Source organism: Phalacrocorax carbo, chromosome Z (assembly GCF_963921805.1).
Source record: "Phalacrocorax carbo chromosome Z, bPhaCar2.1, whole genome shotgun sequence".
NCBI classification, from domain to species: Eukaryota; Metazoa; Chordata; class Aves; order Suliformes; family Phalacrocoracidae; genus Phalacrocorax; species Phalacrocorax carbo.
In genome coordinates, this window is record NC_087548.1 from 69,475,326 (window position 1) to 69,501,748 (window position 26,423).

The 26,423-nt window shown below is 45.5% G+C and overlaps 1 protein-coding gene across 6 annotated transcripts in view; it reads left to right on the forward strand.

Annotated features, from left to right (window-relative positions):
• TBC1D2 (TBC1 domain family member 2) overlaps positions 1 to 25,335 on the forward strand; it is a 28,435-nt gene extending 3,100 nt beyond the window's left edge. For 2 of the 6 annotated variants that reach the window (XM_064439153.1, XM_064439154.1), the window contains exons 3-15: positions 838 to 1,335; positions 1,987 to 2,119; positions 3,004 to 3,145; positions 5,208 to 5,344; positions 5,943 to 6,130; positions 7,256 to 7,642; positions 8,650 to 8,760; positions 10,365 to 10,549; positions 18,254 to 18,724; positions 19,871 to 19,991; positions 21,979 to 22,164; positions 22,809 to 22,930; positions 23,628 to 25,335. In XM_064439153.1, the coding sequence (XP_064295223.1) occupies positions 934 to 1,335; positions 1,987 to 2,119; positions 3,004 to 3,145; positions 5,208 to 5,344; positions 5,943 to 6,130; positions 7,256 to 7,642; positions 8,650 to 8,760; positions 10,365 to 10,549; positions 18,254 to 18,724; positions 19,871 to 19,991; positions 21,979 to 22,164; positions 22,809 to 22,930; positions 23,628 to 23,829 (2,787 nt within the window). In that variant the 5' untranslated portion in view covers positions 838 to 933 and the 3' untranslated portion in view covers positions 23,830 to 25,335. Of the gene's footprint in view, positions 1 to 837; positions 1,336 to 1,986; positions 2,120 to 2,147; positions 2,311 to 3,003; positions 3,146 to 5,207; positions 5,345 to 5,942; positions 6,131 to 7,255; positions 7,643 to 8,649; positions 8,761 to 10,364; positions 10,550 to 18,253; positions 18,725 to 19,870; positions 19,992 to 21,978; positions 22,165 to 22,808; positions 22,935 to 23,627 lie in introns of those variants that run through there. The other 4 variants (XM_064439156.1, XM_064439155.1, XM_064439157.1 and 1 more) reach the window with 4 other exon arrangements.
• The last annotated feature ends 1,088 nt before the right edge of the window (positions 25,336 to 26,423 follow it).

The following is a 26,423-nucleotide window of genomic DNA, read 5'->3' on the forward strand; positions in this document are numbered from 1 at the left end:
ATGGTTAAGGACTTGAAAAAGTGCCCAGAAATGTGGCAGAGTTACCATCCTTGTATATGATCAAAGTTCATCTGAATATGGACCCGAGTACCTGCCAATGGCTTTGAAGTCGGCGTCTTCTCTGAGAGGGTAATTGGACTGGAGATCTCCACAGATACCCTCCAGCTTTATTTTTCTATTGTTTTCTTGCACATTGTGTTCCTCTTGGGAAGCAGCAGGTTACTTTGGCCACTGAGCAACCAAGTCTCTTTTGGAAAGACAACAGAATTATTTTCTCTGGTGTATAATCCATCATGTGAGGCCTGGTAGATGGAGATTGAACACATGGTATGCAGGCTTTCTAGCAGCAATCCTCAGCTGACACAAATGATTTATAAGGACACTACATATGGCTGGATTTTTCTTCAGGCACCATCATGTAAAATACTAGCTGAACATTCAGTGGAAATGCCAGGATACACTTACCTGAAATCCCTTGACCTGAGTATGTGGCCGCCCAGAGCTTGTTGTCTTGCCCTGTTTTCTGCAACTGTTACTTACCATTGTTGTTTGTGGCTTCAGATGCCCTAGTTATTGCTATTGATTTGGTATGCCCACAGACTCTGCTTATTTTTCCACTCAAGAGATTGTGGTACTGCTTCTTGGCTGCTAGTCTGGGCTAATTTAGTAATGGAATAGGGACAAAACAGATATATAGAGGTTATATGAGATGAAGAAGGCAGGGACCAATGACTAGAAGTGGAATTTGGAGACTTTGGCTGGGCAGTTTGAAAGCTAGGAAGTGGGTTTTTTTATCATATACTAGACCTGAGCTTATTCCTTTTTCATTTGCCACAGGTTCTATAACAACGATGATATAGTCAGGATCTGCTGTTCCTTATTTACATAGAAAATTTCCTGTTTCAGTACGCTTCTGAGTTTATTTCCTGAAAGATGAAAAAAGGACTAGAAAGCAGAGCTTGTCCCGTTGCAGCTCCAGGCTATTTAGTGGAGTCAAATCCAGACAATAGCAGCAGCAATGGAACCTCAGCGAAGGACATGCTTTCCTCTTCTGGAGAACTGGAAAATGTACAGCTGAAACTAAGCAGAGGAACAATCAGAAAAGGTCTCTGTGGCTATTTAAATAAGCTGGGCATCAAGGGGCCAATCAAGACCTGGAAGTCTCGCTGGTTCTTTTATGATGAAAACAAATGTCGTTTACTGTACTACAGAACTGCACAGGACATCAACCCTTTGGGGTCTATCGATCTCTCCAGTGCCAGCTTTGATGGCAGGGTGGAAAATGGGGAAGGGGTTTTTGAGGTCAGAACCCCAAGCAGAGTTTTTACTTTAAAGGTAAGTGTCAGCATCTTCTCGTGGGGGCTATTATGAAACATTCCCAGTCAGGACAGACACATGTCTGCTAAGATACCCCATAGCTTGCGTTTCACTTTAGTGCTCCCAGCCTGGACTGTTAACATTTGGGCCTAAATTGCCTGCTTTGTTTTGACAAGGCTGGGACTCCATTACCTGTGAGGTGGCCATTGTTTAACTGAATAGGAGTAAAATCCAAACTGGATGCTGAACTTGAATAGGAGTCCTGCAGTCCACATGTAATTTACTGAAGAGGAATGAGCTCCCCTGTCTGAAATGGATGCTCCAGCAGGAACCTTTGCTAGATTTTTACCTGTGTGAAAATTTCTATTAAGAAGCTCTGTGGGTGATTCCTGGGTAAAATAATGGTGACATTTCTGAATAGCCTTGGAGCATAGTAAAGCAAAAAAAAATTTTAAATGAGTTTAGCAGTCCACTGAGGTTCTGTTACTAAGGCCATGCTGAAGATTTACTCTGTCCTCCCAAATCAGTGTTAGGACTAGAGGGTATAGCATAGGCTTGACACAGCTGGCCTTTATTTCTGCTGACCTGGGCAGTGAAGTGGTGGTCAGCCCTTCAGGATGTGTCTCATGCTGATGAGATTACTCCTCTCCCCTTCCTGTTTTGTGTTAGGCAATCAGCAAACAGGCAATGATGTACTGGCTGCAGCAGCTACAAATGAGACGTTGGGAATTTTGCAATGCTCAGAGCAGATTTCCTGTGGGCAGCTCCCAGCTTGTGAATGAACCGCTGGCTGGCAGAACAAGTAGGTGTCGCATATATCAGCCTTTCTTTTGTTTTTAGCTCCTCGTCTGTAAGTGGGCAGAGGTTTTTGCCAGGTTTTTAAATGCAGGTGCCAACTATCACTGCTTGGTTGATGTTTGGAACTTCCGGCCTTATTCTGGATGTATGTGAATGGGCTGTCTCCTAGTCCACAGCATGGCTGGAGATGCTCAGGTATCTTACGATCATGAATTCCCTCTTGATTCTCCTCATGCACGTGAAGTGTGCACATTTGGTATGTCCCCTTCCTCTTGCCAGGCCAAGAACAGCAAGCAAGTTTTTTTTCAGTGGTGGTGGGAGGAAGATATGTCTTTCTAGCAGTGGGAGTACACAGGGTGGTGGGTGAGGGGAGGGCACAAGCAGGGTGTCCACCTGTTCAGTTATGACTAGATGCACATTTTGTTTGAAATGTGTAACGCCTTCCCTATAAGTGCCTGCTCTAAAAGGTTCTGGGTACCTTGGCATTTTGCTACAGCAGGCAATAATTTGGTAGCAAACTGTATTTGTGGAGTGTTATATTCACATTAGAACTATCAAACACTGTTTGGGATGGGGAAAAAGAACAGCAACAGCTGTTCCTTAGGTGGTTGAAGTTTGATTTTTTAGGGTTGTTAGCCTTTCTCATATGCAACTGGTTGAAGTCACATGATTGTCATTGAACAGATGACTCTGTACATGGACCTTCTGTAATTTGACCTAAAGCTAAGGAAATGTGCTCTGCTGTCCTTGTTCCACCTGGCCAGCTGAACATGGAATGTATACCTGTGGTAAAATGTTGCGGCTCTCAAGTTACATGAAGGAGCCAAAGTCCAGTGGGAATCTATCTTGCTTGCTTGCTTCTGTGTCCTGGTTTGATTTTTTTCATAGATGTTGTTGACAGTGAAGACTTTCTGCCTCCAGTGAAAACACCAACAGAAGCAGTGGGTTTAAAGGCAGCATCTTTGCCTGCACCCCAAACATCTACTGCTTTGCAGAACATCTCCTTTAAGCACCCTTGGACAGAGATACAGTAAGTACACGAGGAGAGCTGTAAAGCAGTTGACATGCTGGCCTGCTGCTCTGTGCCTTCCTTGCGTGTCATGTATTGTGTGAAATGGGACTCTTGCCTAGGTGGAAGAACCATGAAAAAGCCTTTTGAAGGATATTCCAGGTCAAATTAAACTTTCTGCCAGGTCTTTCGCATCCCCCTGTTCCAATGCATTTCACATCATCTAGGTCTCTTAGCAAAGATCCTAGTGGCAGATGTAGGGCTTGATTAAGCTTTCTTCAGTGTAGGTGGTGGATTGCATGCATCTGCACATCTTGGAAGGGCACATGGGCAGGTTGAGATGTACTCTGTAGGCTGGTGATAGAAGCCCACTAGCACTTTCCAGTGGTTTCAAAGGACCTTGAATATAGTGTACTCTCTAAATCAGGAATTCCAAGCAAAAGGTGCTTGAGCCTGTAATATGGCCCAACACTGCACACCTTGCTACTCCTTGCTGAGTTTCAAGTATATGAATGTTCCCACTGCCTACAGTGACATTGCTTTCTGCAGTTGCAATGTGTAGCTCCATCAGGGCATCAGGGCTACAAGTTAAAAGCCCTGTGCAGTTACACTTGTGCAAAGACAACCCCCATCAATATATCTCCTTAAGGGTGTCCTAGTCACTTATTTACATATAACCAAAAATGTGTAAGTGGCCACAGGTGTGATAGGTAGCCTGGCACCTGCCAGATGTTTTTGGTGGGGAGGTTGGTTGTAGTTTTTTACCACCACTACTGTGGCCACAATCTGATGCTGCTAGGAAGATAGGTCCCTCATAGGACCAAAGAGGATCAGAGTCAGCTGTACTATCTTGCAGGGTATGCATTCTCTCCTCCTCAATTTGATTAGAAATAATATGAGTATATTTCCTCCCCACTCCCTGGCCTTGCTTTTGCTAGCTTGGATAAAAGTTGCCTCTTTTCAGCTTCAGATTGTATTGCTCCTCTGGTTCTGTGAACATTTCTTCAGGCTGTTATCAGTATCAGGCTGGGTCTTCCTGAGTGTGGCTTGTCTCACTTCAGATAAATTGTTTGATCTCTGCCTCAGAGGAAGAGAAAAGTAGGAAAGTTGCATAGGATGGGTGCCAACTGTAGACTGCTGGGAATGAAGGTCTGCTCATCTGATGTGCCAATATGTTCCTTGAAGTCAGAAAAGTCTGGTCTTGTGCTGTGGAGCCTTAGAGTAACAAGGCAAAAGGAGAACAATATCTAAATTCCAACTTCATTTATGGTTAGCATCAGCTGACACTGAGTGTTTTGTAGGTCTCAAAACAAAAGGCTCGTTTTGTTTTAGCTGATGGACAACACAGGAGGAGAAGGGAAAAAACATGTACAGAGATGGGCAACTGTCTCACTTTCCTGTATAGGTTTTACAGAAAACACTTGTGTGTTTGTGGTTCTGCATGACACTGTAAAGTAACCTTTTAGTGCTTCTGGCAATATCTGATAGCAGCAGCTGAGCAAACTGGTTCTGGGTCTGATTGCAGTTTTGTTCCTGAATCTCTTTACTGCATCAAAGTCTATTGAGTTTGTTGTGGCAAGGTTATTAAATGTAGTTCAGAGCACGGGACCTGCGGCTGCTTCAGATGTGATCATTATGGCAGTTTTGGCTGTGCTGTAGATAGCTGAGCTTTTCTTGGCACCTGAGGATTTCCACAGTGAGCTAAGGAGAGGGAGGAAGGAAGGAAGGAGGAGGAGAAGAGGGAGAGAGAGGAAGGGGAGAGATGTGGTTGATCTGCTGTTACTTTTGTTCCCCTGTCCAGCCTGATGTATTTATGTGCAGGGTTCAAGCATCTGGGGAAAGATCTCCAGCTGATTTACATTTCTGTGCTGGTACTGATTTTGTGGCACCTTCCTGATTTACACCTCCTACGATCTTGCTCCCCTCTGTGAACAGTTCATTTTCTTGGCACATGAGGGAGATAGGTTTTGGGAGGAGGGGTGGGATATGAGGAGAGGTAAGGCATTGAATAGTTCAAATATGCACTGACTGCAGTGATCACGACTTCTGTTCATTAGGCTGTCTTGATCTCTTCTTGTTTCAGAAACACTGTCTACAATATCTGTGGCTCCAAGCAGCTCTGGGGGAACAATGGAAATGTCTTTAGCTTCAGTGAATTACAGGAGCATCCTGACAACCCAGATGAGGAACAAGAGGCAGAAGTGGAGGCAGGGTGTGCAGGTGCTTGTCTGAGTATGATGCCTTCTAGCAAGGAGCCAGAGTTAGCCGGAATGGGAGGGAGTGTGTGGCAAGCTGTCATGGGACATGAAAACTCTGTCACATTGTCTCAGATCCCTTCCTCTGGTGTTGGCACATGACTGACTTTTTTGGCCCTGCTTCAGGCTGCCTCTGTCTCCTACCTCTGGAACCTTCTGCAGAGGCAAAAATACCATCCATGGTGCCAGCCCATACTGGTATTTCTTTCAGGTAGAAGTTAAATTGCTGCATGGTCACAGGCTAAGCTCAGCAGCTCCACTGCGTGCTTGGAAAGTTACCTGTCCATGATGGTAACTTGCATTTGCTGTGTGCAAGATAGATGTGTGGGGTGCAAGGTGGGTTAACAGGTACCACAAAATGTCATGGCATTGTTTATTCTGGGGGTACCTGTGGCTGGTCCCTCCTGTCTGTGCTTCAACCCTGTGAATCCCAGCAGCTCAATTTTCCTTGTCCTGTGTGTCAGTCTTCTCTGCTGAGCTGTTGTGAGTCCCCCCATGTAGCAAGACTCAGAAGTTCATAGTAGCAACACAATTCTGTGTAAATTAACCCTATTTCCCCTCAGTTAAGGATGGGCTTCTGGAAGGTGGAAGAGTGGAACCCAGGCTGACTTGGGTTAGGAAAGCCAGGTGGATGAACAGTGGCTTCCCAGGCTTGCCTGAAGAACTATCCAAGGAAAGGAACCCAAATGATAAAGTGAGTGTCCTACAGCAACAGATCCTGACACTCACAGAGGAAGTCAAGTCACAGAAGGTAAGCGTGGTGAAGAGTCTGCTGCTTCTGAGGGAAGGGCCCTGTGTCTGGTCACAGGGGCTCCCTTATATCTTGGTGTTAGGCTGAGAAGTGCTCAGCAGGCGCTTGCTGGGGACCAGCTGAAGCTCCTGATGTTACCCCTTTGTGCCTGATTTTGCCCAGTGCAAGGGAGAATGTGCTGTACATCAGCCATTGCTGGAAATGCAGCTAGCAGATGGGCTGGAAGAGGGCAAATTCAAGTGTGCTCTGCAGGTGTATTGCTGGTGCATCTCTGTTGCCTAGTGAATGTATGAAGGACAGCCCTGAATATGTACCGTGACACTGGCAGGAACTGCCAGGCTGTCGTACTGTTAACACCAGGTCATTCTTTTTGAACAGTGATGCACCATTAACAGGTGATTTGACTGTAGAAGTCAGCACATGGATCACTGCAAGGGCTGTCTTTCCTGAACAGTACTGTTCTTCACAAGCATGGAGCAATGCTGGATTCTCCACTAATGATGCGGGTAGCTATTCCAGCATAAAAGGCAGGAGAGCCAGCTCCCATGGTGGGCAATCAGTTGTATCCTTGATTTGTTTCCTTAGGTGGCTGAGATGGCAGAGCCTGGATCAGCAGCATGTTGCTGTGGCATGCTTTTGTGCCTTCATGTGGGATGGAGTGAGGGAGGACTCTGCAGAGGAAAGGTTAAAATGGATGCAGCGATTTCCTTCTGGTAGCACAGATAGATGCAGACTGCATTATTTCCCTCCCTCCTGTTTTACTACACTGCTGACCAGATCTCCAGCTTCTCTGGTCTCTGCTAGGCCTTCTAAGAAGGACGACTGTAGAAAGTCAGAATTCAGACAGTGTGAGTAGCAGCTTGTCTGTTAGCAATCTACCTAAAGTCAAGTCATCCGTGGCTTGCTGCAGAGACCTTACAGGCCTAGCCCTGAAAGGAGAGCTTCATTGCTGGGGAAGCCCTGTGATTTCAAGATTGCTGCATTCAGTTTTGCTTCTGAAAGGAGTCAGTTTTAAGATCCTGAGGATCTTTCATTGTTCACTCACTACTGCTTGGGTCTGTGTTGACTGAGCTGCCGTTGCCCTGGGCAGCATTGTAATGTAATGGCTTCGTGTTGCCTTTCCAGGAGCTGGTTAAACTTCTCCACAAAGCTCTGGAGGCAGCCCAGCAGGAGAAGCGAGTGTCTAGCATGTATCTCACTGCAGCAGAAGATAAGGACAGGCTGGAGTTGGTGCGCCACAAAGTGAGACAAATTGCAGATCTTAAAAGTCAACTGGAAGCTCTTCAGCAAGAAAAGAAGGAACTGGAGCAGACGCTGACTCTGAGGGACAGCCACATCCAGGAACTCAAGGAGCATGTGCAGCTTCTGATGGAGAAGAACCATGCCAAACAGCAAGTCATCATGGCCTTGACGGAGCAGATGGCCCGAGAGCTCTCTGACCCCCTGCAAGAAGCCAACACTATCACTGCAGAGACACTGTTTAAGCAGCAGGAGGAGATTGAGCACCTGAAGGTGTGTGAGATGGCACAGGCCATATGGGGACTCCCATTTCTGTGCCCTCTGATTCAGCAGGAGGGTGTTCCTTGTGGGAAGCACTGACTATACTATTTCTGGTTGCTCCCTCCCCCGGCCAGCTCCTCCCAGTTAACATACTGGGCATTATGTTACATGATATGGAATATCCCTTTGGTCAGTTTGAATCCGCTCTCTTAGCTGTGCCCCCTCCCTCCCGGCTTCTTGTGCACCCAGCAGAGCATGGGAAGCTGGAAGAGTCCTTGACTATACAAGCGCTGCCCAGCAACAGCCCAAAACATCTGTGTGTTATCTCAACATTTTTTTTCCATGCTAAGTTCAAAGCACAGCACTATACCAGCCAGAGTGAAGAAAATTAACTCTCCCAGATAAAACCATGACAACTTCATGTCCCCATTCAGTGCCTGCCTTTTTCAGTCCTCTTTTGTGTCACAGCTGCAGTCTCACGTGCTGCCTTCACTAGCTTTCTTCCTGTGTTTCCCTCTTGCAAACAGTTTCCCAATACATCCTGGTTCTTTCAAATCCAGCCTGCTGTATGTCACAATATGCACAGTTACAATGACTAGTTAGCATGGGTTGGAGAATTGTCCAAAGAACCACCTACTGCGTTGTGGGAGACTGTTTTTGCTGCCAGCTGAGGCTGAGATTTGTGTCAATTTTTAAAAAAACAGAACAAAACACATATATTCTTCATCTTACTTAGGTGCTTCTCTAGCTTTATATCACTGGATGTCTCTGTGTTTACTAAGCATGTACATGCAGTGCATTTAGCATTTTCAGGTGCCTAACTCTCCCGTTTAATGTTGTGCCTTGACTTCCTTTGTAGGCAACCTTTGTCCTGGGGAGTCCTGTCATCTCCCCAGAACACAAAATTATTGAAATATTCTCTTGTCCTTAGCACAATCCACACCTGAGGTCCCTGAACTGGGAGGGGATTCCAAGCCCCTCAAGAACTCTCCTTGTGTGACTGTTTTGCTTCGTGGCAGGATGATATTGATGCATACAAAACTCAGAACCAATTTCTCAACTCGGAGATCCACCAGGTTACTCGACTCTGGACAAGTGTTGCTGAGAATGAAAAAGCCCTTCTGATGAAGGTAAGGCAAAACTAGTTTTTTTCCTTGGCAAGAGCTGTTACTAATTTCTTTCCCAAGTCAGTACTGGTCCAAAACACCAGGAATAAGCTTTCTTCCCAATGTGGTTTTTTTTTAGTGTGACCTTTTTTTCTGGTTTGTGTTGTTCCTAAATTAGACATGATCATTTTCATTCCTTAATAAAAGTAAAATACCTGCAAAGCTCAGTTCTAAGGATGCTGAAACTTAACCCAAATTTTTGCATTTTAGCTGTGCTTTTGGTTACAAATGAAAAAGCAACACTATGTGTAAAGAATCAGAAATCTTCCCTGAGAGCTGGTAGATTGACTGAGCCCTGGCTTCATCTAGTCTTTTTTTCTCTACCAGGCTTGGCACTACCAGGTGGCAGCACTCTCAGGTCCTGCTGCTAGATTAGAGTTCTTATATTTTCTTAAGCTCTGTTTTAATTTCTAGCCTTGTAAGTATGCATAACCTGGTTACTCTCAGACTTGTCCAATCCTACCTTCTGGTCCCGAACCACTTCCCCAGGCTGGTGGTGTGTGCTGGCATTTGTTCTGTGGGTTTTCCCTGGGTTTTACTTCCCTCGGTCTTAAAGTATATACCCGCAGTCTTGGGTTCTGGAACAGGGCAAAGAGCTGTTTGCTTTCTAGACCTTTGAAATGCTGCCTACCTCCTAACTTACTGCTTTCTTCTAATCGTGAAACTGCAGTAACCTTCAGAAAGGAAGTAATCAGATCAACATGCTCAATGTGAGGCAAAATGCTCATTAAAGTTTTAGTACAAAAGTATCCCATGCTCCCTTCTGTCCCCTGCATATGCCGCCTAATTTTCTCTGTGGTTTCTGTTTTGGTTTTGTTTTCAACTACTGCTTCCCACTGAGCACAAGTCTTCATTGAGCTTCCTGTAAGACATCGGGTGAGTTTTGTCACCTGTGTGGCTTCTGTTCCCCCCTCTTTGGAGTGGGGATAACAGTCCTCGTTCCTTTTCTCTGCTCTGTGTGCCCAGGAGTATGGTGGTGGCAGGGACTGGCCTGCTGTTGGAACTCAGTTGGGCTTGTGTGCTTGAGGAATGTTTTGTGTACCAGTACCATGGGACTGGGGTTGCTGAGGGGCAGGTGGCCACCTTGTTTGTGGTGCTACTGTGTATCCTAAAAATAACGTGATCACAGCTACATCCCAGGAGTGGGATGTTTTGTTCAGGATACAACAAAATATGGGGTAGAGAACTGAGGAGCAGTGAAAAAGCCTGCAGAGAACTCAGCTGCAGTGGTATCTCTTTGATTGTGTCCTGAGCTGAGCTGGCTGGGATATGGCCATCCACTGATGCAGTGCAGTACAGTACCTAAAGTGGGTGATGCTGTAGTAGGTCTCCCTCTCAATAAGCAACTTCTTTTGCATGCTGGCTACTGCAGCTTGTGCTTGTTCATAGACCACAGTGATTCATTCATGGCTGCAATTCCACTGACTGTAGAAAACTGCTGGATGTGTTTTCTGGGGCTTTGCTGTTCAGAAGTCTTCACCTGATGTGCAGACCAGGCCAGCAGAGAGCAGTGGCAACACATGAAGAACCATCAATGAGCCAACTCATTCCCTCTTGTTCCCCATCAGTGTGCGTGCCTGCAAGCACGAAACTGCCAGATGGAGAGCAAATACCTGACAGTCTTGCGGAAGCTGCAGGAGGCTGTACCTGGCCTGCCCAGCTCTCATGCTGATTTGGTGAGGAACCTCATCCAGGAAGCCCTCCAGTGGGATGTGAAAGAAGAAGCAGAAGGTTTTAACCTGAACCCTGTAAGGTAAGAGGCAAAAGCATGGGGATATTCACACCCTTGCAGGAGTCTGGCTGTGGAGGGGAATGTGCAGGCAAGAAAGAATGGGGGACATTTCTATAGCAGAGACTTGGAGCTGTGACTTAAGATTAGAGGTTGAGGAGGCTGGTTTAGCTTGGTGGTGTGGTGACCCTAAATATCGGATACTAGCATATCACTGTAGGAAGGGGAAATTAAAGATGGTGCAGCTAAACTTTTCTTGGCAGTGGCAGATAGTATGGCAGGTGGCAGTGTTTTCCTGAAAGCAGGTTTGTTCACCCAGTGTGCAAAACACTAAAATACACTCAGAGCAGGGGTATTTTATTAATTTCATATTTGCAAAGATGGGTGCTAGGTGGTAACTCTTGCTAGCACAAAGCAGCAAGAAACAACGAGGTATTAATACAGTTAAATGTGTCGGTCATAGCTAATATTCACTTTTATTCACAATTCTGTTTATTCACAAGTTAGTACCTAGCTAATCATTGGTTAGTTTCTTTCTCATTTCATCTTAAACGTACAGCTCCCTTTCAATTTGCCACGCATGCTCAGCAAGTAAGGGGCTTATTTGAGCAGGGGGCTTTCTGACTTATGGGCATGATTTTTAGTTCACCTGAAGGACATTTAGTTTTAGTTCTTACCAACGTGCATAAACATCCCAATTAGCTGTCTTCCTTTTTACTTTAATACGCAGCTTTTGGCATCTTCTGAGGCAGGATGTTTCCTTTTATCAGTCTTTCAGTTCTTCAAGGATAGAGTTGTAAAACAAATGCCTCCCTATCTCCCTGTTCCCTCCTCTGACCACCAGATTCTGTTTTGCAGAGCTCACGTGATCCATTGTTATTACTTAGTGGAACATTTCATTTTCTGCGGGATATAATTTTCCCCCCCCATTGAGACTATGAGACCTTTTTCATGAGTCTTGTAAGTCTCCTTTTCATAAGCAGTATATAATTTTTGTAACTTGTCTTACTATCGTACTCTTAACACATCCTAATAATACAGAAGGAATCAGAATCATAATTACAGCATTGTTACAAGCTTTGCAACCATCCAGTAAGGGAGAATTCAAGTTTATGTAACATTTTGTTTAACCATCCCACTTTTATTGAAGCCCTTATGTCCTAGCTTGACTTTGCCACTTGTTTTATTTAGTCTAATTAATCATCTAGTTTTTCAGTAATATTTGCGGTGTGAAAACAACAATCCTTAGAATTTAAATTTATGTATGTACAAACCCCATGACCTGTAGTAACATCCAAATGCAATTACTTTACCTCCTGTTATTGAATTATTAGCTATTCAGTTTTCAAAGGTTCGATTTAAATCTAGAACTAAGATTCCCCCATCTGAGGGGTTTGCAGTGGATATTGGTAGTGGAAGACATGTAGTCAAACTGCTGCTGCTGTGGATTCTCCAAAATGACTGCATAAATTGTAAGATTAAATTTCCTTTACAGACAATAAATGCTGAATATTACTATACTATCTACGGTTTCTTCTTGTCATAGTTAACTTAACAATGCTTTCTAAGGGTGTTCTGTAATTATCCTCATGGGAAAAATAGGCACTTAATCTCTACATAGGCAAGACCTGTTTCCTAGGCACAGTTCATTGAGAGTCTCTGGTCAATCGAAGTCTAACTTCTCCAGTTCGGGTGGAAGTCCATTTGTCTTGTTCAGGCCTTTGGACCCTTTTCACCTTTGTATAATGAAACCAGGAATCAATTCCTTCTAACTTAACCGCAGTACTGGTCTCCAATAGCACAGTATAGGGACCTTTCCATTCTTCTTTCAGTGACGCGTCTTTCCAGACTTTTACGTAGACAGTGTCTCCTGGCTGGAATGGGTGGGCTGGTGCGTCCAAGGGAAGAGAAGCCATTTAGGCACCTGTGTAGTGAAGACAAAGTCTGCAAGAGAGAAAATATTATTTGATTGCAGCCTGTCCTCGTACATGTATTTGGTCTCCCTTAACATTTAAAAGGTTTGTGGGGTATGCTTTCCCATATACTATCTCAAAGGGGCTTACCTACTCCTTAACCCTAGGGGGTTATTTGAATTTGCAAAAGAGCTAAAGGTAGGGCTTCTCTCCATTTAGGGTGTGCTTCCTGGCAAAGCTTAGAAACTTGCCTCTTGAAGGTCTGATTCATCCTTTCTACCTCCCCACTAGACTGAGGCCTCCAGGGGGTGTGTAGTTACCACTTAATCTGTAAAAACTTGGAAATTCCCTGCATTACTGCACAGGATTTAAGGTGGAGGTTAGGGAAAGTGTGACATCATCTTGTTCCAGTAATATGACTTGATGTCTCACTAACCTATTCAGGGGAATTCAGTGGTGTCGCTTATTTTCAAGGAGAGACGATGCAGCATGAGGTACTAACACAGTAATTGGTTGACCCAGTGTCAGTTTTTGAGACTTCTCAATTAAGGCTACAGTTGCTGCTACTGCCCTCAAGCAGGTGGGCCAGCCTTTACCAACCTCATCCAATTGTTTCAAACAGTATCCCACTGGTCTTTTCCAGCTCCCCAGTTTTTGTGTCAGCACTCCCAACACCACTTGCTGTCTTTCATGTTCATATAACTGAAAGTGTTTTCCTAGATTTGGGAGCGCTAAGGCAGGGGCTTCCATTAATTGCTCTTAACTTTATCAAAACTTTTATGACATTGTGTTGTCCATTCCAGAATCCCTCTGCTCCTTTTGTGGCAGCATATAATGGCGTGGCAATTAGTCTGAGATTAGGGATCCATAGCCTACACTACCCAGCCATACTTAAAAATCCCCTTAATTGTTTCTTTGAGGTTGGTAAAGCAATTCTGCAAATGGCCTTCTTTCTTTCAGCACTTAAAATTCTCTCTGTAACTTCACATCTCATATATTGGACCCTTTCCTTCCCTATCTGGTCCTTCCTTTTAGAAACTCAGTAACCTGCTGAACCCAGAAAATTAAGCAAGCTGGTTGTTGCTTCCAAACACTCTTCATAGGTATCTGAACCAGTCAGTAAATCGTCTACATACTGTAACAGCGTTATGGCATTATACCCGTTGTGCCATGGCTCTAATTCCTTCGCCAATGCATTACCAAACAATGTGGGGTTATTTTTGAACCCTTGGGGAAGGACAGTCCAATAGAGCTGCATCTTCTGTCCTGTAGCTGGGTTTTCCCATTCAAAGGCAAAGATGGTCTGACTGTTCTCCCAGAGGTAAGAAAAGAAAGCATCTTTCAAGTCCAACACTGTAAAATAAGTGTTACTGTCAGGAATTGAGGCAAGGAGGGTGTATGGATTTGGGACCACAGGGTGTACATCTGTAGTTCTTATGTTGATTTATGGTAAATTTTTTACTAACCTGTATTCCTGAGAGTGAAGCTTCTTTATGGGCAAAACAGCAGTATTGTATTCTGACTGACATTCCCTTAACTGTCCATGTTCTAAAAAGGAATTTATCACTGGTTCTAATCCATTCTGGGCTTCCAGTTTAATAGGGTGTTGTTCCTCTCTTAACGGCTGGCGTCCTAATTTTAGTTCAGTCTACACTACAGTTTCATTCCCGGCATTCCTGATGACTAATCCACAGGTATTACAGCATCTAATACTTCACCTGGAATATTTCCTTCTTCTGCAGGATCCTTCTCAATTAGCAGGCGTACCTGGGCTCTCCACGTGTTCTCTGGGGGAATATGTAACTAGGCAGAATCTTCAGAGAAGGTTAATTGCACATTTAATTTACAGAGTAAATCCTGTGTAAGTAATAGTAAAGAACATTCTGACATATAGTGGAATTCATGTGTTAATTTGGTATTCCCAGTTGTGAGCTCCGTAGGCTGTAAAAACAGCCTCAAAGTTCTATTCCCTGTAGCACCAACAACGCTTACCTTAGGCTTGCTTAAAGGTCCCTTACCACTAGTTATCAGCCCATATATTTCTGATCTTGGGACACTGGCTTGTACAAGATCGTTCTGCATTTGTTTCCTTGTGCTGTAACTCCTTTTGGTTTTGCTGGCTTTCCTTTATTCACCACCTGAACAGATGGTCCCTAAATTACAGCCCAAATTTTCCTCAAGGTATTTGCTGGGTTGTCTGTATTACCTTCTGTATTTGTCACTGCTGGTATAATCAAGGGTTTTAGTGAGGCAGGCACTCCTCTCAAAACCTATGTTTTGATACTTGTTGTTACTGCTACCCTATCTGGACTGGATCCTGTATCCCACGCATAAGCCACTGCTGTTACCAAAATGTTCCCACGCACAGCGGAGTCAGATGACCAGCAATACAGCAGTGAAAGCAAAAAAGCAGCCACTGGCAAGGACTAGATTCTAACACATAGTAAGGCAAGCAAGCCCTGTGGCAAGCGCAGAAGCCTGCCCATTAGTAGCTAAACAGCAACGACAGCTATAGATTTGATCTAGCACATTCCAATCAAACCTGTCGGGTACCACTCTGCTTGAGTAGTAATTACTTCTTGTGTGATTGCCTTTGCATCTTGTAAAGTCCCGACTTCTTTTACCAGTTCTCTTATTTTACTCTGTAATGCAACAAATTCACTGTCAAGAGCTCTAAGGCTGGTAACTAATAACCATCCCAATCTCCCTGCTAACTTGAGAGAAGAATCTGATGCTGCTTTCTGTGGCAACCTGCGTGTAGCCGTTTTAGTTGTCTGCGGTGGGGGGTAACCACCGCCCTGTCATCTATTTCAAGCCATGCTTCTGGTGGAGCTGGTGTAGTCAGAAGAGTAGCCATGGGGGTCCAGTGCTCAGTACTGGGCCATCCCAGAATATGGGGAGTCAACACTGTGGCCTCCCCAGTCCCCGACTTTTTTTCCAGCCATGGCCTAAGTGTTTCTGGATCCTGCTGACTGCGCCACATGTCTGAGCCAGCACAGGCAGGACACAGGAACAATCACAAAACCATGGTTGAAATGCAAAGAGTAAATTTGTTTTCGTTACCTCACTAACCAAGGGATCCCCGAAGTGGCAACCGGGAAGAGGCACACAAGCGGGGATGCAGGCACTGTGGAGCTCCGTCCTTCCTAGGTGGTCACTGAAGCTGCCGTTTTTGCCCATATTTCAAGGATTCACATGCATAATTTACCCCTGTGCTTTGATCGTTCCCACAGCAGGGCAGGAATCTTAGGCATGTTCAGTAGGCTGCCTCTAAATCTATCTCATGCCTGTGTTATCTAAATACAGATGTTTTACTTGTCCAGCACAAAACAACAATTAGAATGACATATGTGTTTTTCAGCACCCCAGCTGTAAGTCACTTGAGCGTGTTTTCAAAACTCCCTACTTACAGACTCCGATCCTAACTGTTTCATAGGGGCTACCAATAGCTGAGTATCTTTCTCACATCCTCTGACCTGTTTCTTTCCATCTTACAGTCAGCACAGCACAAACTTTCTTTTTCCTTTTTTCCCTTTTCTTTGTTAAAGAATATATTCCATTCTGATGTTTTGAATCCACCAGACCACACTTTTTTCCCTTATCCTAGTTGTCTCTTAATGTAAAGAACAAATCAACATGCAGTATCTTGTCCCATTTCTCATTTCTTTGACAAAAAAACATTAGCTCTAATATAGTGTTATATTTCAAAGACCCATTTTCAGGCCATCTTTCACCATCCTCTATTTGATATTGTAGCCACCATTGATTGTAATACTGTTTAAATTTGGTCTTAGTCATGGGGTCCCCTCCAAATTTACTCCAATTCTTTATGATGCATCCTATGGGAGAACAAAAAGGACCCTTCCTGGAAGCAGTGGAACCCAATTTGGTACCAAAAAAGACCCCAGCATTTCATACACAACAAATTCCAAATACAAAATGAGGGATTTTCTCCCTATGTCACAAATACAATGTGTAGAAACAAAACTGCACTGTTGCTGCAAATATTTCCTGATGCATCTTGTGCAGAGCTAATACAAAAACCAACTCCAACTGCTTCCTTGAAAGATCTCAGTCTTGCCCCCTTTTCCCCTTAAATTACCTCCTTCAAATAGCATTACGCCATGTGCCACTCAGCGCTTGAATGCAGGAGATGAGCTGATGGGAGTCCCCGATCAGTAGGTCGGTGAGTGCTGGAGTACAGTCAGTCCCCTTCTCCCCGTTGGGTACAGCAAGATGGTCCAGGTGAGGCTGTCAGCGCGGTCCCCTCTGGGTCACCAAAACTGTTTTCCGAAAGTGGGTTCATTCACCCAGTGTGCAAATCACGTAAAATACACACAGAGCGAGGTATTTTATTCATTTCATATTTGCAAAGATGGGTGCTAGGTGGTAACTCCACAAAGCTAGCACACAGCAGTAAGGAACTACAAGCTATTTATACAGTTAAATGTGTCAATCACAGCTAATAGTCCTGCCCCCAGCTAATCATTGGTTAGTTTCTTTCTCATTTCATCTTAAACGTACAGCTCCCTTTCAATTTGCCACGCATGCTCAGCAAGTAAGGGGCTTATTTGAGCAGGGGGCTTTCTGACTTATGGGCATGATTTTTAGTTCACCTGAAGGACATTTAGTTTTAGTTCTTACCAACGTGCATAAACATCCCAATTAGCTGTCTTCCTTTTTACTTTAATACGCAGCTTTTGGCATCTTCTGAGGCAGGATGTTTCCTTTTATCAGTCTTTCAGTTCTTCAAGGATAGAGTTGTAAAACAAATGCCTCCCTATCTCCCTGTTCCCTCCTCTGACCACCAGATTCTGTTTTGCAGAGCTCACATGATCCATTGTTATTACTTAGTGGAACATTTCATTTTCTGTGAGATATTGACAACAGCTATGGTGTGCATGGAAGGTAAACACTTGACATGAGGATTACTCCTTCTGTAGGAGAGGAGGCCACCTGGGAGGTGTGGTATCTCCATCCTTTGGAGTTTTTGAGTCCCAGCCATAGAAAACCACCGTTGCCCTGTTCTAGTGCTGGGGACAATCTTGCAATGAAGGGGGGCTGGACTGGAGTCCTCCAGAGAGCCTTGCCACCAGTGCTGCTGGCACCCTTGCATTTGTGTGTATGTTCTCCTGCCCAGTTAGTGCCCCAGTTCTGTAGCAGTTTCTATTTCATCAGGTTGGTCAGACTCACAGAATTCTCGAGATAGCTTTGGAGATAAGACCCCAAGGCCAGGCTTTGTCTCTCTGTCAACGATATAATGATTTCTTACAAGTATCCCAGCCTGTGGACAGATGATGTGCAAACCCTCAACAAGCTGTACTATCAGTGCTTCTGGTGTTTTCTGATCAGTAGGAGATTTGCATTGTGTACAGGGGCACGTCAGAAGGGACTGTGGATCTCTGTTCTTTGGTCTGATGCCTCAAAGTCTTTGCAGTCCCTTCCTACAGAACTGTCTCTGTGCTAGGACGTGGTAGGGAGAAGGTACACGGGTTGAGCTAGATACTCCCTTAGGGTCAGGGGAGCAGGTGAGAGAGGTCTGATGAGGTTGTGCTGTAGCTTAGAGTTAAACTTGAGTTCCTGTGTGTATGCCATTGCTGCATACTCTCATTTGTCTTCAAGGGTCTGAGACAGTGGGCACGACAGATTGTCGTGTGCAGCTTCCAGAGGAGTGAAGGACAAGTACCTGTGCTCCAGCATGGGTGACAGGAACCTGGCAGCAGGCTGTAGCTGGCATGGTCGCAAACAGTGAGTGGCCCTTAATGCAGGTACCAGCACTGTCCTTTGAGCTAATCTCTGCCTTGTGTCCCCCCAGTGAGTATGATGAGTATGGGTTTATGACTGTACCTGACTATGAAGTTGAGGACTGGAAACTTCTGGCCAAAATCCAAGCCCTGGAGATAAAGTCCAACAACCTGCGGAGCCAGGAAGTAGTGGAAAAGCCCCTCCGTGACAGGTGGAACAGTGGTGGAGAGCTGACCCCCTCTGCAGAGCTGAAAAGCCTGATCCGAAGTGGCATTCCAGTGGAGCATCGGCAACGGGTCTGGAGGTGGATTGTCAGCCGGCATGGCAATCATATACCTGACCACTACCAGCGGCTGTTACAGCAGAGCAAAAGCACAGAGCACCCTGCCTGCCGGCAGATTGAACTCGACTTGCCCCGCACTCTGACCAACAACAAACATTTTTCCTCTCCCACCTCCCAGCTCATCCCCAGGCTCCGGAGGGTGTTGCTGGCATTCTCCTGGCACAATCCTGCCATTGGATACTGCCAGGGACTGAACAGGTGAGGAGCCAGGTATACTGCTTCTTCATGGGATAGCACTGAGAAGGTGTAGACACGTGCTCTAGGCTGTGATTCAAGCAACCTGAGGCTCCTGCCTCTCTAGAATTGTGTCGTAGCTCTCAGTATTTTCCTGCAGAATTCTGCATCTGGTGTCTTTTTTCACCCAGTGTGGTGGTTGGGATCAAGCAAGGAACAGGATGCACTTTTTTGGCATCTCCATAGTTACAGAATAGGAAGGAGCAGCTATAGGAGTGAGGCAGTCCCAGAATAACAGCAGGAGACTGGGGCTGGATTTCTAAGTCTTTGTGTGCTCAGCAGAACACCACCCTGGTGATTCCTCTTTTTGCTGAGTAGAGTTGGAGGAAATGTTGGGAAGTGTTAGAGATGAGGGAGTTGTAGCAAGTGACATGACAGGCTGAGGAAACTGGGGTTGTTCTGTCTGGAAAGACAAGGTTCAGGAATCTAAAAGCTTTCACTTCCCAAAGAAGGCTATAGGAAAGATAAAACTAGACTTCTAAGAAGTGTGCTGCCAAGTAAAAGAGGCACCAGGTACTAGCTGAAAGAAAGGAATTTCTGGTTGGACCTTTTCACATGAGGAAAGTCTGTGTAACCTATTCCTGCTGTTCTTTGGACAGTCTTCAGAAAGACATTTTCCACTCTAGAGAGCCCTTGATATTAAAGCTTGTCTTTCCGGTCTGGCTGAAAAGGTGTAAGACAGAGCTGAAGGAGGTAAGGGCTGTAGGAGAATGTGTGGGAAGGTGAGCTATGTCACATAATATGGAGTATCTCTGAGGGAGCTCTTTCCTGTACTGAAATAGCCAAAAGCAGCACACTGCTAACTTCAGCAGATCTACAGAACATCCCATTAGTTGGGGAGTCTGGCTTTGACACACCAGTTCTGTATTTGATGCTTCCTGTTTGCTGACAGAGGCACATGGGAAAGAAAATCGCAGCCCCATGGTTCCTTCAGAAAACTGCAGAACAGATCACTTGCCCCTCTGACCAGCTGTCCTGCCAAGTTTGATGGTTTGGATGGTCATGGAGCTAGAGACATGCCAAGAGGAATCTTGGATTCTGAAGTTCCTGTGCTGGCCTGTGTCTTCTCCTGTAGTGCTGCATTGCCTCACCATGCCTTGTCTATCACAGATTGGCAGCTGTTGCCCTCCTGGTCCTGGAAGATGAGGAAAGTGCTTTCTGGTGCCTAGTCCATATTGTGGAAAACCTAATGCCGGCAGACTACTACAGTGACACGCTGATAACCTCACAGGTGAGCTGGGCATCATCCCATCTGCTTGGACTCTGATACAGCGACTTAGAGTAAAGGTTTAAAAGCAAGCAGTCAACCTGCACTGTGATTTCTGACAGGACAGTGATACCACCTTGTAGTCCCTTCCATTGCAGAGGTCTTGTATACTTGAGAGGACAAAGCTGTTACACACACAGGAGCAGCAAAATTGATCCCCAACACTAGGAAATGGGGCACCACTCCTGAGTAGTCACTTGAAGGTCAGATTAGTCAGAAGGAAGGTTCCTATTAATTGCACGGTTACTTATTTTAGGGAGGGCCTAGTAGAGGTGAAGCAGTAAACTCTGACGTGTAAAACTAAGTATGAATAAGACACAATTCTGCAGCCCTTCAGATGTTTCTCTGGAAACTGCAACCTATCTTTGGAGTGCCATGTGCAGATGGAAGAAGATACTGAGGTTTTTATATTTACTGTACTTGCCTCAGTTCATGATAAAATACAGTGTTAGTTCTGGCTTTGGGGTTGCCTGCAGATCAGAAAGCCCTCTGATGTAAAATGTTGTTCTGTGTGTAACTTACCGTCCTGGTTCAAAGTCACTGGATTTCAAGGTTTTGAAGACATATTATCTATGTCCCCCAGGCAGATGCAGAGGCAGATAAATCCCATATAGTTGAATGGAACTGTAATTGTGTGCCCATACACCCACACCCAGCAGTGCCCAGTCTGTTGAGCCTGGCTGTGACCTCAGTGTCTTCATTGTGTGTGGTCCCTTCAGAGAGAAGAGGGTTGTATCTGTGGGTCCACAGTAGATGAGGCTACAGGCATCGGTAACTGAGAGTGTCTGATTGTGCCACTGAATTGGTTGACTAATGTTTACTGGGACAGTGGTGGACTGGTGGAGAAGCCAAGCCACAGACTGTAGAAGCAGCCAAATCACTGTGCAGATAGCAAAATGTCTACCCGAAGTAGGTAGTGTTAGCTGTGAGATTTATTAGGCAGTGCTCAATACTTGAAAAATAGTGATTGGCAGGGAAAACATGGCAGACTGAAGACATAGAGGCTCCCTGCATTTGGTGAGAAAAGACTGTCAGCTGAGGGAGCCTTTTTCAGAAAGGCTTCCTGACCTCATGGTTGGTCTCGGAAAGTCTAGCCAAGACCCACATAAAGAGGAAGGTCTAGGGTGATGCTTTGAGGGTTGGCTGGATAAAGTGAAAGCTCTGAGTTGGCCAGAAAACTTAAGGTTTAGCTCTTGCAGATTTTAAAGACAAAGCATATCACCTCATCTGGTTTGTACCACTCTGCCACAGCTGACACAGCTGGGGCAGTAGTGTGATATGGCAAAGGGGAAGACCTAACCATGGTCTTGCTCCTCAGTACTTCCTCTCATGAAGCCACGCCTTCCCTGAGATGAAGCCTTTATAAACCTGGGTCAAAGATCTCACCAACTGCATTTCTGTGTCCTGACTCTTGCAACCAGAAGCAGAGCACAGAAAGTACTCAGACCACAAAGAGAAGCCAAATGAGAAGGTCAGGTCCTGCTTGTGAAGTCAGAGAGATTCTAGGTGTTTATTTTGTTGGGCCATGCGCGGTCATTCAGACCTGGGCAGGTTTTAATCCCTGTCATTCAGTTGGATGCTCATGACATCACAGAAAATCCCAGTAAGACTGACGCAGGAAGATGTGGCAGCGTTTTCCCTCTTGACTTTGAGGTTGGGAAGGAATATGATCCTCTGAGTGAGAAGAATGTATGTATCTCTGCTTGTATCTTGACCCTGTTTCTGCTCCACACCTTGCACTGGGTACAGCATACAAGTACTCTGCTCAGTAATTTTGAAGGTTTGGGAGAGAAAGGAACCTCCGCTTTTCCTAGGGTGTGGTTAGATAGAAAGCAGCACCAGTGATTGCTGTGGCATGCATGAGCCACTGTCCAGTTGCACCACTACTCTTCTCCAACACCAGGACTGCTCTTAGCTAGGACTTCATAGTTTTCTTTTTTGTCAACTTTAGGTAGATCAGAGAGTCTTCAAAGACTTCCTGTCAGAGAAGCTGCCTCGACTCATGGCTCATTTTGAGCAGTACCGGATTGATGTCTCACTCATCACCTTCAATTGGTTTCTGGTGGCCTTTGTGGACAGCCTGGTCAGCGACATCCTTCTGCGAGTGTGGGATGCCTTCTTGTACGAGGGAACTAAGGTGCAACTCTCAGTCTAGGCCTTCCTTCCATCTGTACCACATCCATGACATGACGGCAGGGCGATGGACATACACATGTGTCAAAGAGATGTGGGGTTGAGCCTGTTGTCCTATCCCGCCTGTTTGATGCCTCCCAGCCTCTGTGCTGTCTGTGTACTTGCTGCTGATAGGCAGAGCTAGTCCCTGATGCTGTGCACAGTGTCCCTGGCACTTTTTAGCACGTAGTCCTGCATGAAATAGCTTTCTGACAGGCCATGGTGTCTTCTGGTCTGTGACCCGGAGACAGCTGAAAGTATGACAGATACAGAGAGCAGAAGAAGGGTTAGTGTCTGAAAACGTGAGTCTTGCATTGCCCTTGTGCGTAGGGAGAACCAGAGAACCTTTGTGAAATCCCTTTGGGGTCATTTTGGAGGACCTGGTATGCTCTGGGGCTGTAAATTAGCTTATGGAGGACCACTCTCATGGGATTAGCTCTGAGCTTCTTTAGGTAGGCCTGCCCTAACACAGCCTATTGAGAGCAGGAGAAGCTCAATGTCCAGCCTGTACTGCAGCGTTGTGTGCCCCACCCCATGTTTTATGCCAGGAGGGCCTGGTCTCTCAACTGCCTAGGACTGTGTCAACTCAAATATCTTTCAACCCTCCAGGTGATTTTCCGCTATGCTCTTGCGATTTTTAAATACAACGAGGAGGAAATTCTAAGAATTCATGACAGTGTGGAGATCTACCAGTATCTACGCTTTTTCACAAGAATGATCACGGATGGCAGGTAGGACTGTGGGTTGTAGAAAACCTTCCATCCTGGGTTTGTACTTGCTTGCCTGTTAGGTCAGCCTAAAAAGAATTGTGACCAGTCTGTTAGGAGAGATGCATGCACTTTGTCAGTTCCATGGGACATGGATCAGTTTGTACCTTTTTGACTTTCCCTTTATGTTGTTATTTCAAGTCTTTCTGGCTTGGGCAAAGGAATGCTACAGCAGAGCAGGCCACAAAGTCTGGGCCAGCCTCCTTCTGGCAGCAGCTGGAACTTGTACTGCCACTTGCTGGGTTTCTCTCAGCTGTAGTTGGGGTATTTGGGAACACAGCACCACTCACAACCCTTAATAGCAACATGTGTCTAAGAGGAAGATTTCTGTGATCAGAAGAGCTCAACATCAGGAATGTTCCTCCCACAGAGGCCATCAGAATTGGGTTCTGATCCACTGTCTCCTGACTGGTGGCAGCACACTGGTACCTTAAAAGGGGGTGTGGTGTAAGACTGTTTAAAGCCTTGCTTGGGTTGGTGTTTGTGTGAGAAGTAATTGGCTATGGTTCCTTTAAGACTCTGCTGCTTGGTGACTTCTGAGCTCAGCAAGTTGAAATCCGAGGCCCTATTCTTCGCCTACCCAGGGATATGCTTGGCCTATCTGGTAGCATCTGTTACCAGCCAGTAAATCAGTTTACCAGACTTGTCTTTTCCTTCATAGGAAGCTGATGAACATTGCCTTCAATGACTTAAACCCCTTCCCCATGAAACTACTGAGGAACCGGCGGTCAATGCACAGGGAAGAGCTGGAGGCAGAGCTGTGTGAGCTGGAACAGATCAAGGCAGCCTATGTAAAAGAGAGAGCAGAACAGGGGCCTCAGGACCTGAAGGATGTTGTTAGTGAAGAGGAAGAAGAGATTTAACAAAAACAGATTTCGTCATCACTTCCACCTTGCAGAAGATCTTCAGTAGCAGCTGCCTGTAAGAGATGGAGCAGAGGGGAAAAGGTGGACACAGCAGGAGTCTTCTGATTGCCTCACACTTGGCCGGCATGAGCATGTGGTCATCTCTCTCTGCCTCACAGTTTTGCTCCTCCTGTGCTGGTTTCTACATTGATATCTCTGTCTCTGACTCCCATTCATAACAGGAGGGAGGAGGTCTTTTGTGTAGAAGTTTCCAGTAGCGAAGGTGTTTGACCCATAGAATATGGCACTCTGGGGGTGAACCTGAAAACCATGTGGACTAGGTCAGAAAAGATGGCTTGGTGTTCTTTAGAACAACCCATTAATTTCCCCTGAACCAAAGAGCTGGCCTCCATGGGTCTAGCACACAGAGATACCTCGCCTGCTTCTGGGAATGGGGTCTGAAAGCCTTCTCCCCTGCCTCCCTGCCTCGCCCATTCCCTGGGCTGGATGCTCTGTTGTGCAGCTCAGTCCTCCACAGACTCTGGATGAGTCAAGTGCTTCAGATAAATGCAGCTTCTTTTCCCTAACATGGTGCCAGATCCTGGTGCCCCACTTGCCTGCTGAGTGGTGCTTTATTCCAGGCGTGCCCGCAGCGCTGGCACTGACAGCCTGCAGCAGACCCCGCTGTAAGCAGGACTCTGCTCTATGCTTTTAGACTGCCCTTGAACCCAAGCCTATTCAGCAGGTGATGCATCCTTTAAACCTCATGTGGTATAAAGTCATCAGTGTTTGCAGAAGGGGGAAGAAGCATTCATAACCTGTCCTGTTCTTAGCCAGGTGGGCTGTAGCCAAGATCACAGACTCCAGTGGAAACAGCACCAGCCTCTATTGCCCTCAGACATGTGGTCTGCCACAGCTCTGCCTTCAGCATAACTGGGCAAATTGACCAGTTTCAAATAATCATAAAATTGTGAGTTGGGAGAGAGCTGTGTAGGTCAACCACACATTATGGAAGTAATCAAAGTGGAAAAGAGGTTTTGGGAGGAGTGGATAGATAGGCAAGAGTGAGGTGGACCCCCTGCATGTCACTGGCAGATGCACACATTGAAAGTGTGGGACAAGAAGAAAATGATGCTGGAGTCTTACCACAATGTGTCAAAAAAAATGCACTGGTTTTAAAAAGATGCCACCTAGCTAGAGAAGCTCAAAAGGCAGAGGGTTTTTCTTTACAGATGATATTGCCAATCAAATTTACTCATTATCTATTTCTCTAATACTCATTATGTGCATGGACTGTTATGGACTTTTGAAAGGCATTATCTTTTAAATCAAGACCATGGAAATTAGAAGTATACATACTACTGTATTTTTCCTAAAGTCTTTTGCAACAGCTTAAAAATCTTTTTCTTCATCCTGCCCATATGGATTTTAAAAAAGGCATTTGGAACATTCATTATGACACCAAGCCATAGTCTGACATATGTCTACAGTATATAAATAAACATTGGTCTATGTGGTATATAATGACCTGTTAAAAAATAAACTTTTCTGAAGAAGTCATAAGGACCAGGCTGTTGTCCCCAGTGGGAAATTCTGAAAATAATTTTTAACTGAAATCTCAAGGGAAGGACATCTTGGGGTTGTTAGAAGTTTCTCTTCTGTTGTGTCTTCACCAGCTCTTGGTTTTGTTCCACATGCATATTCACTGCAGGCTGTTTCCTCTGGTCATACCACCAGCCAGCTACTTGTGATCATTCCTTACTGAATTGTGGCACTTGCATGAGTATCTGCAAGGCCCGTGCAGACCTGCACCTTGGAGCCAAGCTAGCATGTCCTCCTGGTCCAAACTCCACTCCCCTTCTGCTCCACAAACCTCAGAGCTACTGCAAAGCACTGAACTCATGTCACAAGATGTTGGCTAGGTTGAGAGGTTAACTTTGCTCTATGCACGTCTATTGGGCCTCTGGAAGACCAGTGAGGTATGTGAGTATCTGTCAGTGCTGGGGTGTTTTGCATGAAGTGCACCAGGATAATTGGTGCTGCCATGGCCAGCTGTTGTGGTTGGAAAACAGTTTGAACTGGTTGCACAGTGCAGTAGCTCCCTCTGCATGTGCTGGTGCCTGTGGATAAGACAGGTGTCTTTGCACCCTAGAGCCTTGTTGAGCTTTCCTGTGTGCATAGCACTACTTCCTAAATTAAGCCTTCTATCCCTGCATTAATCTAAACCTTGGGATACCACCTCCAACCCTAAAAAGGATGGTTTCAATTTCCACCCCACTGCCCCCCTGCCAAGTGTGCAATTAATCTGTAGATCACCTTGTTGCAGTACTTTGGGGCCATCAGGAGTTTATATGATTTTGAGAGGACAAATTGGTCATACAGAAAGCCACTGCTGGCTCAGTAAGTCCCTGAGCTGCAAAGAGGTAGAAGCCAGGAGCTTCCCATCTTCACCCGTTTTTGGCCCTGGGTGGTACTGGGCTGGAAGGGTCTTTGGGCCGAACTGCCATTACCTCTACATGCTGCAGCTAAACCCTTGCGTGTAGAAGCACTGGTGCACAGCAAACACACTTGATCTACTCCTGTACCCTGTCATGCTGCCCTGGAAAGAGGCA